This window comes from Pieris brassicae, chromosome 13 (assembly GCF_905147105.1).
Source record: "Pieris brassicae chromosome 13, ilPieBrab1.1, whole genome shotgun sequence".
Taxonomy (NCBI): domain Eukaryota; kingdom Metazoa; phylum Arthropoda; class Insecta; order Lepidoptera; family Pieridae; genus Pieris; species Pieris brassicae.
The window spans coordinates 3,257,953-3,271,384 of NC_059677.1; the positions used below are offsets into that span (position 1 = coordinate 3,257,953).

General features: G+C 38.4%; 1 protein-coding gene across 3 annotated transcripts in view; it reads left to right on the forward strand.

The window, feature by feature from the left end:
• The window catches only part of LOC123717678 (filamin-B), a 136,459-nt gene that overhangs the window by 20,683 nt on the left and 102,344 nt on the right, over positions 1 to 13,432 (forward strand). For all 3 annotated transcript variants that reach the window (XM_045673809.1, XM_045673812.1, XM_045673811.1), the window contains exon 2: positions 9,413 to 9,657. In XM_045673809.1, the coding sequence (XP_045529765.1) occupies positions 9,442 to 9,657 (216 nt within the window). In that variant the 5' untranslated portion in view covers positions 9,413 to 9,441. The remainder of the gene's footprint in view (positions 1 to 9,412; positions 9,658 to 13,432) is intronic.

The window sequence follows — 13,432 nt, forward strand, 5'->3', positions numbered from 1 at the left end:
TTTAAATTTAGAATTATGTAATAATTATAAATTTATAATAAAACATAGCTTCAATCCTGTTCGCGCTAAATCAGTGTTAATCAAAGGAGGATGACAATTGTCGATTTGACTTTGACACACGAACCGGAGACGGTAGGTGGTGTCCCGGCGTAATGGCGCAAGGGAGTTTAACTGTCGCGCGCGCACTAAATATATACCGCATACCGTATAGCATTTACTTTTTTTTTGATTCATCATTGAAGGATCCAGTGTTTGGAGTGAGATATGACACTGTTGATGGTAAGTGCTAGTTTTAGTCTTATCGATTATTGGATTCCTTTTTTTATTATACTGTCATGCGACAGCCAAACCAGCGCATATTATTTCACCGAAGGAAGGGAGCATCCTGGATATAGCTTCCGGATACCCAGGCCCGGATATACAGCTTTTTTGGTCTTTGTCGAGCCGTATATGTATCATATCTCTTAGTTAGGCATATTTATTTTCGTATCTTTAACGTATTTTAGGTGCGTAATTAATATCTACCTACATCACTTTTTTCTAAAAATTGTTTCACAGTTAACGTTAGTAATAAATCTGTTTATGGTTAAATTTAATCGTATTGTTGATATTTCATTTTATTTTAATATTTATATTAAGTTAATTTTGGAATAGTTAATAATTATTTGTTAATAACATGGATAAAAGAACAAGAACAAAGGCCGGTGAATGTTCACCAAACGAGTAGGAACATGTTCCAAGTTCCATATTATTATTGCAAGCACGACAAAATTCGTATTTTTCTTAGATTCAATCATTATATGATTTAACGTTAAACCTTAATAGTAAGGAAGACGAAAAAAAAATCCAAATCAAAACGTCTAATATTCAAGTACTTCCGATATAAAAGTGTTTTCTTTAAATGTGTAAAAGTTATGTTAATAAAAGACAATACTAACGACAAAAGTATGAAATGTCATCAATATCCTAAATCCAGAGACGAAAGAAACTCCGCTACTCCTTTTAATCGTTAGTAAAAAGTAGCGGATCATAAGTAGTTCCATTACACCAACTCCATGTGCCGTAAAGAAAGGTAAATAAAATATAGTCAAAAAATCATAATAGATTTAGTGAAATAAACCTATTATTTCAACCATAGAATCATGGTATATCATATTCATTTTTGTAGTCTGTGGCCTATTAATAATCTGTGGCAGTACCAATTTCGCGCGTTTCTGTTATTTTTAATAAAAGAATATTGATATCTAATATTATGTATTATTACTAGAAACTTAAAATCATTGAACAGATGTTAAAAATATTCGTTTTCTATATGTTCATAAACTTCTATACTTCTACTTCTATACTATAGGTATCAGTTAGTTTTACGAGTTCGCCTTATGAACTTCAGCCCTAACAAAACTATTTCAACTTAATTGTTTACACTTCTAAACTAAAATACGGAACGATAAAATAGCTAGTCTCGAGAAAGAATTCTTTGTTTTCGTTTCCTTTCTCGATTGAGATGTATTTGGAGTGAATTAACTTTATTTTCTTAATGAAGCCTAAGAATCGTGTAATTAATATCATTATAGAAATGTGGATTAATAATTTTTCCACTATATTTTAGTAATAGACAATTTTATATTTAAAATTATGTTTTCTTTTTATGCAAATTTCAAAGTCATCTGTCAGCTGTCAAGTCTAACATAACTCATTTTTAAAGTGAATGTGTTAGTTCAATTCACTTATAATATATTATACTAGCTGCCCCCACGAACTTCGTTCCTCCTTAATGAGATTTTACTTAGCCTACCTTTTTAGAACATACCAACATGGAACATTTTGCTATACTACCCCAGAGACTGTTCGGTTTTCCGGAATGAAATTTTTTAGGTTTTTCTGTGAATATTTCTCTACATAAACCTCAGAGTTAAAATCATAATTTTCTAATTAACAAAATATAGGGGTAGGTTGGTGAAAATTAGGGTTGTATGTATTTTTGTATGTTGTATCATAAAACAATGTAAAAAATAAATTTTCTAAAAAAAATGTAAACAAACTTTTTCACTAAGGGGTTTGAAATATAGATGGTAGCTTTTTTTTTTTTTTTTTATAAAATAGGGGGCAAACGGGCAGGAGGCTCACCTGATGTTAAGTGATACCGCCGCCCATGGACACTCTCAATGCCAGAGGGCTCGCGAGTGCGTTGCCGGCCTTTTAAGAATTTGTACGCTCTTTTCTTGAAGGACCCTAAGTCGAATTGGTTCGGAAATACTTCAGTGGGCAGCTGGTTCCACATAGCGGTGGTGCGCGGCAAAAATTGCCTTGAGAAACGCTCAGTCGTGGAACGTCGGACGTCGAGGTGATACGGGTGGAATTTTGTATTTTGCCTCGACGTCCGATGCTGAAACTCAGCTGCAGGTATTAATCCGAACAACTCCTCTGAACACTCCCCATGGTAAATGCGGTAGAAGATGCAGAGTGACCCCACATCTCTACGCAACGCCAAAGGATCGAGCCGCTCGGAGAGGGATTGGTCATCGACGATTCGAACCGCTCTTCGTTGGATACGGTCAAGTGGAAGGAGCTGGTACTGGGGAGCCCCCGCCCAGAGGTGAGAACAGTATTCCATGTGGGGCCGTATTTGCGCTTTATAGAGTTGCAAGCGGTGGCCCGGAGTGAAGTACCGTCTCGCCTTGCTGAGCACACCAAGCTTTTTGGAGGCTAATTTAGCCTTTCCCTCCAAATGACCGCGAAACTGAACGTCGTTCGATATGTCAACGCCAAGTATTCCGATGCTGGCTGTGGCTTCAAGAAGAGTGTTTTCGAAAAGAGGAGTAGCGACAAAGGGTATTTTTTTCGCGGAAAACGCGCAAACTTGTGTCTTCTTGGGGTTAAATTGGACTAGGTTTAGTCTACCCCAGTCCGAGACTCCACGTAAAAGAGTTTCGACTTCAGACACAAGTTTGTTCCGGTACTCATCGACAACTGCCCGAGAAATACCTGCCCGGCCAGTGTAAAGAGTATCCCCAGTGCTGTCGTCCGCATAGCAATGAATGTTGCTAAGTTGCAACATGTCATTGATATGCAGAAGAAACAGGGTCGGGGACAGAACACAGCCTTGTGGGACCCCAGCATTCACGGGTTTAAGGTCGGAACATGCTCCGTCGACGACGACCTTGATGCTCCGATCGGCTAGAAAGCTGGAGATCCAGTCGCATAATTTCTCAGGAACCCCGTAGGCTGGTAGCTTCGAGAGCAGTGCTTTGTGCCACACCCGATCGAAGGCTTTCGCTATGTCCAAACTAACCGCTAGTGCCTCCCCCTTGGACTCAATTGCCTCTGCCCATCTATGAGTAAGGTATACTAGAAGGTCACCAGCTGAACGACCACGACGAAAGCCGTACTGATAATCGCTAATCAGCTGGTGGCCCTCTAGATAACTCAAGAGCTGGCCATTAATAATGGATTCCATTATTTTGGAGAACAAGGAGGTTATTGCGATTGGGCGATAGTTGGATGGATCAGTGCGATCGCCTTTTTTAGGGATCGGATGTATCGAAGCGGTCTTCCAGCACTTCGGGACAGTGCCGAGCTAGTACAGGTACCGGAAAAGGCGCGTCAGGACCGGAGCCAACTCAGGAGCACATGTACGCAGCACAATTGGAGGGATACCATCCGGCCCGCTCGACTTATGAATGTCCAAGGAAGATAGTGCTCTGCGAACAGCACGTTGCTGGAATGTGATTTCCGGCATTGAGTTATCACACCGCGAAATCGCCGGTGGTGATCTCCCCCGGTCATCCAAAGTCGAGTTGGACGCAAAGAGACAGCCCAAGAGGTCGGCCTTCTCCTTCGCAGTGTGGGCGAGCGAGTCATCCTCTCTGTGCAGCGGTGGTATCGATGGCTGACAAAAATTCCCTTGTACAGCTTTGGCGAGAGACCAGAAGGCTCGAGTCCCAGAAGGGAGTTGGGCCAATCTCTCGCCAAATCTGGCGATGTGCTCTGACTTTGCCTTAGCGATTTCCCGTTTGAAGGACCTGGAGGCTGAGTTATATGCTTTTTTATGTTCGCTGGTATTGGCATCACGAGATATCGCCGCTTCCGCCCATGCATTAAAGCATTCTCGCTTTCGACGCGATGCCGCCTTGCAAGAACGCTTAAACCAGGGCTGTGACCTGCCACCGATCGGCACCGCAGAGAATGGAATAAAAAGTTCCATGCCCTGCAGAACCACTTCGGCGACAGAGGCAGCGACGGAATCTGGAGCTTCCGACGAAAAGCACATAGGCCCCCAAGGGTAGGACGCAAAGAAAGACCGCATCCCATCCCAATCTGCTGACCGATAGTGCCAAATACGACGACAACCCGAAAAACGGGGCCGAGGAGGGCGCGTAGTAGGCACAGTACTCCGGACCACACAATGATCCGATGAACCCAATGGCGGGTCAACAGAGACTTGATAGGTCTCCGGATGTGAGGTCAGCAGAAGGTCCAACAAAGAGGGTTTATGACCATCCACATCTGGTATTCGCGTAATCGCAGGGACCATTTGTGACAGGTCGTAAGCTAAAGCAAAGTCGTGAAAGGATCTTCCCGCGTGATCGGTGGTTTCCGAACCGAGCCAATCGGCATGGTGGGCGTTAAAATCGCCAAGTATCACGATTTCAGCGGTAGGAACCCCTTCGAGCAGGGAATCTGTAGCCATTTGGATGTGCTCAATGAGTCGCTCAGTTTCGGTATTTCCGCTATGGGACCTATACAGGCATGCGTAGAATCGCGGATGGTCATCGCAGTCTACGCGCAGCCAGAGGCTAGATAGGTCCCTTCCTTCAAGCGACCCGAGGCGACGAGAACAGATATCCTCTCTGACGTACACGCAAACTCCCGCCCGCGGCACAAATGAATGTTCCAATTTGTACCCCGGGTAGGAGAGGTAGGAAGTATCAGCCGGGAAGGATATCTGAGTCTCAGTAAGGAAGAATAAGGCCGGCTTCGCAGTTTCGAGGTGAAAGTGAACCGCGTTAAGATTAGAGTTGAGCCCCCTAACATTGGTAAAGTCCACTGAGAGCGTGGAAGGGGATGCCTTCGGTAAATTCTTCCGTTTGCCCCGAGATCGAAACTTATAGTTTTTTGAGCAGTTTTTGCCCACCCCAGAATACGAAGGGCAGCCTGTGCATCCACCACCGAATACTGATTGTTCCGATGATGGACGCTCAGAGGGGGATTCTCCACAGCGGAAACGTGTGGTACCCCCCTGGGGTAATCTCTGTTTAAACTGCATCTTCATATTCTGGGGGAGGGGGGAATTGATGGGCTCCGGGAGTCGAAGCTGATACTCAGACTTATTGAATATGCCTAAAAAATTCATCAGACACGAGAATTTTATATCTATAGAGCTATTTCGAACAATATCAGATTAAAATTCCTTAATCTGTTTTTTAATGCAAGTAAATGATCAGCTTATTGGGTCTATCTAATATACAAGAAAATGCATAGTTGCAAACTAAGATTTTAGAGAATCCAAATACAAAGGCTATCCTAAAATACGCTTTTAAATATAAAAATCGTGGACTCCAACCAGCTAGTATTCCGTAAACTGCATAAGCCGTACTCCGTAGCTTTGATGTCACACCCTTAGAATCGCGTATCAGTAGCGCTATTTTTACAGAATCTCACATTTAAACCTAAAACTGGTAGTTATTTTGCGTTAAAATGTGGCAGTAAAGGCATAATCAATCACCTCAACTGACAATACGTCATCTGGTGGAAACTCACGCTGAAACTTCCGGCTCTGAAATTGACGACACCTAAACGCCATTTTATACCTAATAGGCCATAGACTACGTATACTTCTTGGCCATTTAGTTAACATTTATTAACATGAGTAGAAGTTGGGTTAGTATAAGGTTTAAAAAAAGGTTTTAGCAGTCTAGTTCTGGTTGGCCACTTTTAAGGTAAAAGCCTCCTCCATATTTTCCATTTCTCTTACTTTTTTTATCAATGCATTGTTCAGAACTTTGTCTTTTTTTAATGACCAGACGTTGAAATTGCATAATTTTATTTATTGTTACATGAGTTAAGTTCAGTTGCGGTGGTTGTATGAATATGTTCAGATATATGTTAAATAAAACACTGTGTTTGAAGAGTATTAACTGGTTTTAATGGTTTAATTAATTAACGTAAAGTTAAGTTAGTCGGTTTGCGACTCTAACAAAAACTAAGAAACTTATCTAAGAGTTCATAAATCTAAGAGACACTTATGTTATTGGACATTATCGGAAACGAATATGTTAAATTAAAATTTATGAGTGGACAAAACTAAAGGGATTATTTTGGCTTTAACAACGCGATTATTGCTTACATTTCGTTAACGCTTCTAATTATTAACTAATATATGTAATTTGATTAATGTTAGGCTACATAACTCGTGAAGCGCCTTTTATAGATTTTAGTACTGTCCCGTTCTTCGTTTTTCATATGTAATGGAATCGCTTTCCCCACGGGGATCAGCCGGATTGGGGAGTATTTTGTCAACGTGGTAAATGTTATTGTTGTATTTTCTTTGCTTTGCGGGTTTGCTGTGTTTTATTTTCTTTGTTTATTGCTAGATTCTCGAGTCTTTTATTTACATCAAAATAACTAAATTAAAAAGCCGGCAACGTTTAAAGGGCTAAATAACGACAATTATATTAATTTTAAAAGACTGGCAATTCACTTATGAGCCTTCCATATAACTTGACATCCGGTGAGCCTCCGGCCCATTTGCTTCCTATTGCATAAAAAGCTCAATATAGTTTCTTTAATTCCTTAGTTTATTCAAATTTTCAAATGGAAACATACTGAAACGCGCTAACAAATTTTTAACAAGTTATTTGACCGCTAAGTTTACTTCTTGAACTTAGCCACTGGAGCATTCGGGCCAGTCAGTGGTTCGACTGCTCTAGTCCTCTTTTTGGGTTGGAGGAACAGTAAAACATCCTTACTCCACTCTTACATGCCTTAAATCCTAGGAAGAGTCCTGGTATCAGGTATCAATCATATCAATTGAAATCGAAATGGCCGTCGTGTTAATTATTGAAGTGTTCTCACGTTACTAAATATGTTATCCAAATCCCAGACTAGAGTTATAGATATATATAGAGTATACTGTCAAAATCATAAAACAATTTTTTCAACAGAACATCTTGGAGAATAATTATTTATGTTTTTTTTAATAAACGTAATATTTGTATTTTGAGATTTTTTAAACTATAATTAATAACAATTAATAAAATCTGTTAACACAAATGAAAGTGGGTTCATTGCTGTTTATAGTATAATGTATATTCTTATTACTCTTATATTGTATATACCATTTTTTTAAAAATTAAATAAAGGACCCATACTAGCCTATCGGGCAAGCAGCCAGTCAGATATGTGACCGAGTAGCTAGGTAGCAGGGGAATGTCGAAGTCTAAGTTTCTTAAAAAGGGACATTATTAACTTAGAGGGTTGGCGTCTCACGCCCTGCCCGGGCGACAATTACTCCGGAAGTATCGTCATGATATTTATGGGCGAATCGGAGCCCGCTGACCGGCGCCACCCGCGTTACCTCTCGTGCTATTAATGTCAGTGACATGTTTGACAATCTTGCCGCAGGATTTTTCCAGCTGCGATCTGTGCTTAAGCAACATGTCGGATAGCCCATCCCGGGATACCCTCATGCCAGTATCGAGCTCCAGATCACACCTGGCCCTTTCAAATGTTGCACAGTCAACAAGTAAATTAACCACTGTTTAGTCGGTTCTGTCGTCACAGTCACACACGAGGCTCGTCTTCAGTTTGATTCTGTGTAAATAGTATCCAAAAGCTCCGTGGCCACTAACATTACAGTGATTATGATTTTGTATCTATGTTTGTAATTTTTGATACAAAATCTACTGGACCGATATCAAACCACCAATTTGCATCTTCACTAACTGACATATATTTATAGGCAAAAAGGATATGGATCCCTAATAAAAATGCAATGATCCAAAGCTTGAAATAATTATCCATAAAAAATCCTTCATTGCGTGCGTTGTGGAAACTATTGATCATAGAAGAAAAAAAAATTGTACACATATTATAGATCGTATCAATATCTACAGAAATAATGTTTTACCCATGGGCAATTCTATGTTGGCCTATCCCGAGTCGGAGTTCTGAAATTGTAAAAACTTTACTGCCACAAAACAAAACTACTACTATGTGTATAGGGAAGTTCTAAGACTCTGAAATTCTACAAATAAATATCTTCTCTAATATTACAGAACAAAAGAATTGCATTTCATTTTATTTTTTGATTAAAACTGACTGATTAAAAAAATCTTTCGTCACCTACTTCAAAACAAGAATTGTCCAATACCTGTAGAGTATTTTTAAATTTACTAATGTCGGAAATTGTACGTAACATCATTACTAATTTAAAAATGTATTAGTTATAAGATCTTTGTAAAGTATAATATGTATGTGATTAGATTATGAATGTAAGTGTGTAATAATTTGAAAGTAAGTAATTAAAATATAAGAAAACTTTTATAATAACAAAAATATATCGATAATCCGACTTAGTAGAAGAAAGTACCTCGAGACTGATATCTACGCAAGTGAAACCGCGGCGCATTGCTAATTATTAATAAGCACCTTGTCTTTCGGTCCTCCTAAACGTCGCCATGTTGATGTGTCCTTCGCTATTCCCTATATCGCCTCGCCACTTCATCATCCCAACGCCTCACCTGCCTTCCTAGCCTAAGTCTTTCGCTCCTAGCGTACCACTCTGTTACGTTTCTTTGTCTTCCCTTTTCTTCTCTTTCTTCTTAACACAACACTGATTGACTGATTTTGATACTTGTTAATACATAATTAAAAAGTTTGAAACTGTTTAAATCTTTCAATTTGTGAATACAATGCGCAATTATCATAAAAATTAATTGCATTCACACTACGTGATTGCATTCTGTATTCTTTAAACAGATGGAATTAATATAATTCCTGTAATTTTATTTATAAATGCAATAAGGCATGTATTGTACACATGTCTGTGTAAATATGTAAAATTTAATCCCATTATGTAATTTACATTTAAAAATTGCGTATAGCGCCACCTGGCTCTCGGTAGTGTAAACAAATAAAAACAATTATAAACGTAAACATTTACTGTGTTTTTTTATTGTTACCTACTTCATCATATGCTTTCCGTTGTTCCACTAGTTTTGTAAGTTATTTTATGTTTTATGTAGTTTTGTACGTTTAGATAAGGAGAGCGCAAGAAGTACAAAACCTATTTTACTTCTCACAGTGGTTGCCTGGAAGAGACCGCTCAAAAGCGCTAAGGCTATCAGTTGACCTCCTTTATATTTATTTAAATAAATGTAGACCTCACAAGGTGTATTTCAACTATTTTCAGGTAACAGAAGGAACTGACAGCCGATTAAAATGGAGGGCGTCAGGGTAACCCACCATGGGCTGAAGGCTCACACGCCCGAAGGTTCAGCTGGCCGTATCACGCAGGCCGGGCTGGCAGCTCGCAGTCCAGAAGGCACTGCAGCAAAGGCCATGGCTATAAAGGGCCATGAAGATCTATGGGTCGAGATCCAGGCGAATACATTCCGAAATTGGGTTAATGAAACATTAAAACCTGTGGATATAAAGGTATTGGTTATGTTATTTGATTAATTTGTTGTCTTTGTAAAAACGTGGTTCAATTGTTAAAGACTAGTGACGCACTCGCGAGCCCTCTGGCATTGAGCGTGCCTTCATGTGTCAGATGAACCTGCCCGTTTGCCATCTTAAATATCAAAAAAAAATCTTAGGTAATGGTGTAATTGGTACAAATTATAGTTTTTTGTGTATGCCTAATAAACACGGTTACTTATACAATAGGTAATCACTACGCTTTAGTTGATATATCTATAGAAAATTATGTCCAAAACAGTTTTCTCATTCAACCCAGACAAAGCAGCTGGCCGATAGTGAATATCTTTGATGTTCTGTTCACGCAATTCCCAACGTAGGGAGTTTAGGCTTATTTATACAAACGAAATCTTAATTCACGATTATATTGTAATGAAACACATAATTACGATTTATTTATTATTAAGGTAAGTTGTCAGGGTATAACTATGATCTATGCGTTGAAAAATATTTAATTTAATTAATTCTCATGTGAAATGAAAAGACATACGCGGCGACACTTTTTGAAAGAGAAGATAAGAAGGGTTGCCTGAAAGAAATCGCTTGTTAGCGATAAGGACGCATGTTGCCTAATAACTTATGTAACTTACTTACTTTTTGTTTTTTGTTTGTATAATTATTTATATTTATTAACACTTCGTTACAATACAATATAAAAACAATTGAACATAATTAAATCAAAAAGAGGGCAACTGGCGGCCTTATCGCTCTCGAGCAATCTTTTCCAGACAACCACTGTGAGTAAAGAAAAAAAATGTTTTAAATTCCATAAGATAGGCAAGTAGTGCAAAAATACATGTTATACACAGTCATTAAGACAAAACAAAAAAACAAACTATACTAAAAAGATGATACATTAAAAATAGAGAGTAAAAAGCCACATAACTCAGTATATTATTGTAACAAAGTATAAATATATAAATAAAAAGTCTCGTGACTGGCGAGCGTCTGCAAATATACAGTGTACAATGTAAATTCATATAGAGTAGGTAGGAACATAAAAATGCAGCCAGAGAATTAAGTTGCAAACAATTATCTACAGATTGAAATTTTGTCACAGTTAGATAACTAATAAAAAAATTAAATGTGTTAAGTTAAAAACATTCAGCCATTTATTTATGCTCTCAAAAAATTAGGACGATTAGATTCTTATGAAAATATTTTATAAAAAGGCTACACACGTGTGAAAATGACATGGAACTTAAGAAGTCACCAGACCAGATCCATGCAACTTCCTCACAATCGAGTGTGAGGATGACGCGATGACGCAGCACAAAACTCACGAGGGGACTATTTGTATTGCGAAGCCGCATGGGTCCGCCAAGCATCCGCGAATACACAAAAAAAATCAATGGCGCTACAATCTTTTTAGGTCTGGGCCTCAGATTTCTCTCTGTTTCATGATCATTGTAAATCTAATAGGCAAGTAGGTGATCAGCCTCCTGTGCCTGACATACGTCGATTTTTTGAGTCTAAGGCAAGCCGGTTTCCTCATGATGTTTTCCTTCATGATTCGAGCTAATGTTAAATGCGCACATAGAAAGAAAATCCATTGGTGCACAGCCGGGGATCGAACCTACGACCGAATACAATGTAAATAAATATATAGCAATTAGGTATACATCAAAACAAAAGAAAACTATAATAGACAATAATTAACAGTGCAAGGTTGCTAAAACGACAGCGAAAGGTCACTGGAGTTGCTAAATATGTCAACCGCCATTATTAATCACAGTTTCATTTTAAATCCGACACATTCTGTGACAACATCAGCTTGAAATCCTTACCAAGATACAGCCATTACAGAGGTTGGGGCTGCAAGTACCAATTAACCACACTAAGCATGGGAAACGTTCACAACTTCTGATTGTGCCTAACTTGCTCAAAGATGCAGCACTGACGCGAAATTCCAACTCATCCATAAATATCATGAGGATATATTTGGACACCAAGCCCTCTAAGTTTAAGCAAATAAAAGTTTTTTTGGAAAGTGGAGTGACACATCTGCCGCCTAGCTTCTCGACCTGAGCAGATCTGCCTGATCATGTGGCAGGGATCCTATTAATAAAATAATAAATGGGGATATACTGGAGCGCGTCATATATTGATAGTATCCATGCCCTACGTATTTTTAATAATATACATATGTTAATCTGATTGTTTCCATGATGGGGCTGGTCGTGCGTGAGGGTTGAAAATGAAAAAAAAAATGCACGCGATTTTCTAAGGGGTGAACCTTTTTGTAGGTAAATATTATGTATCTCTGGCTGTATTTTAGTGTAATTGTTTGTTATGATATATAATTTTTGTTAGCTGCAGGATTACGAAATAGATAAATTAACTTAAACTCTCGTCTAATAGTTAAGTGCCAAATAGCTCTCGCCGCTAAAGTTAATTCTGTTTTCCATCTTAAAATTATATGAACAGAATCTCGTTTCACAGTGTACGCTGTAAAATCGTTTTTACAGTTTATTTCATATTAAACCGTAAATTTTGTAACGTGGAGATGACGGAGTTTTGTTTAGTCGAGAATTTTAATATTCAAACTAGCGGATCCCACATACATTGTCCTGTAGACACGTCTATCCTTACACACACAAAAATCTAATAAGGTAAATCATTCTCGACTGTGGTTGAACACACAAAAAATGTTATCAAAATCTGTCCAGCCGTTTAGGAGTTTAAACACGAACACTTGCACAGAAGATATATATATCCCACATACCAAACACACAAGTATGCACTAGAACGTCCACAAAGAACATTCACACGGTTCCTAGAGTACAAAACCCCCAAATTTTGCTACAGAAGTGATTATGTTGATCGATTACAGAAGTTCAATTTGCACACTCTCGAGGATCGTCGTATGATTGTGGACCTGGTGTTTTTGTACAAATTGATGCACGGCACGATTATTTGTCCAGATATTTCAAAAAAGATTTACTTCGTAGTGCCTAGAATCAACGCAAGAAGAAGACATACTGATACTTTTGTCGTTCCACAGTCCTTAACCAATCTAGGTAAACATGCGCCCCTCAGTAGTATACTTAGGAATTTTAACCAATGTAATTGTAGATATGGTCTTGGCGTGTATTATGACTCACTTCCTAGTTTTAAGAAAAAAATTCAGTCATATCAGCCATAAGTCATGTAATATTTTCCACGTTTCAATTTATTTATGTTCAAAGATACAAATACTTAAGTAACTCTGTCCGCTACCATTTATTAGAGTCAATGTTGTGTACACCTATTAGTAGATTGCATGCTAGAATAAAACCCAATATTGTTAATTAGAGAATGTATACATGTAATCTGTTGGTTTTCCTTAATAAATAAATAAATAAATATATATTATTATGTATATTAACAAACTAGCAGCTTAATAAGCTGATGCGCGTGTATTTGGAGATTTTTAAAAGAGTTCAAAGAGGGTGCCCTTATTATACCTTCCGGACGCCTATTCCAGTCAGCTACTTCTCGTTTTGGAAGAAAGTTCTGTAGGGAATTTGTGTTATATTGAGTAGTTTTCAGTTTTAAAGAACTACCCCTCAAATGTGTATTTCACTTAAAATAAATAGCTTCTCAATTCCTGGAACATTATAGTGGCCAGTGAGGATCTTATAGCTTTCAATGAGATTTCCTCTTAATCGCCTACTTCCTATATCAGTAAGGCCGAGCTTGCGCGTGCTTTCAGACAGTCATTGTAAGATTTGTTCCCGAGTCACCTGATCAT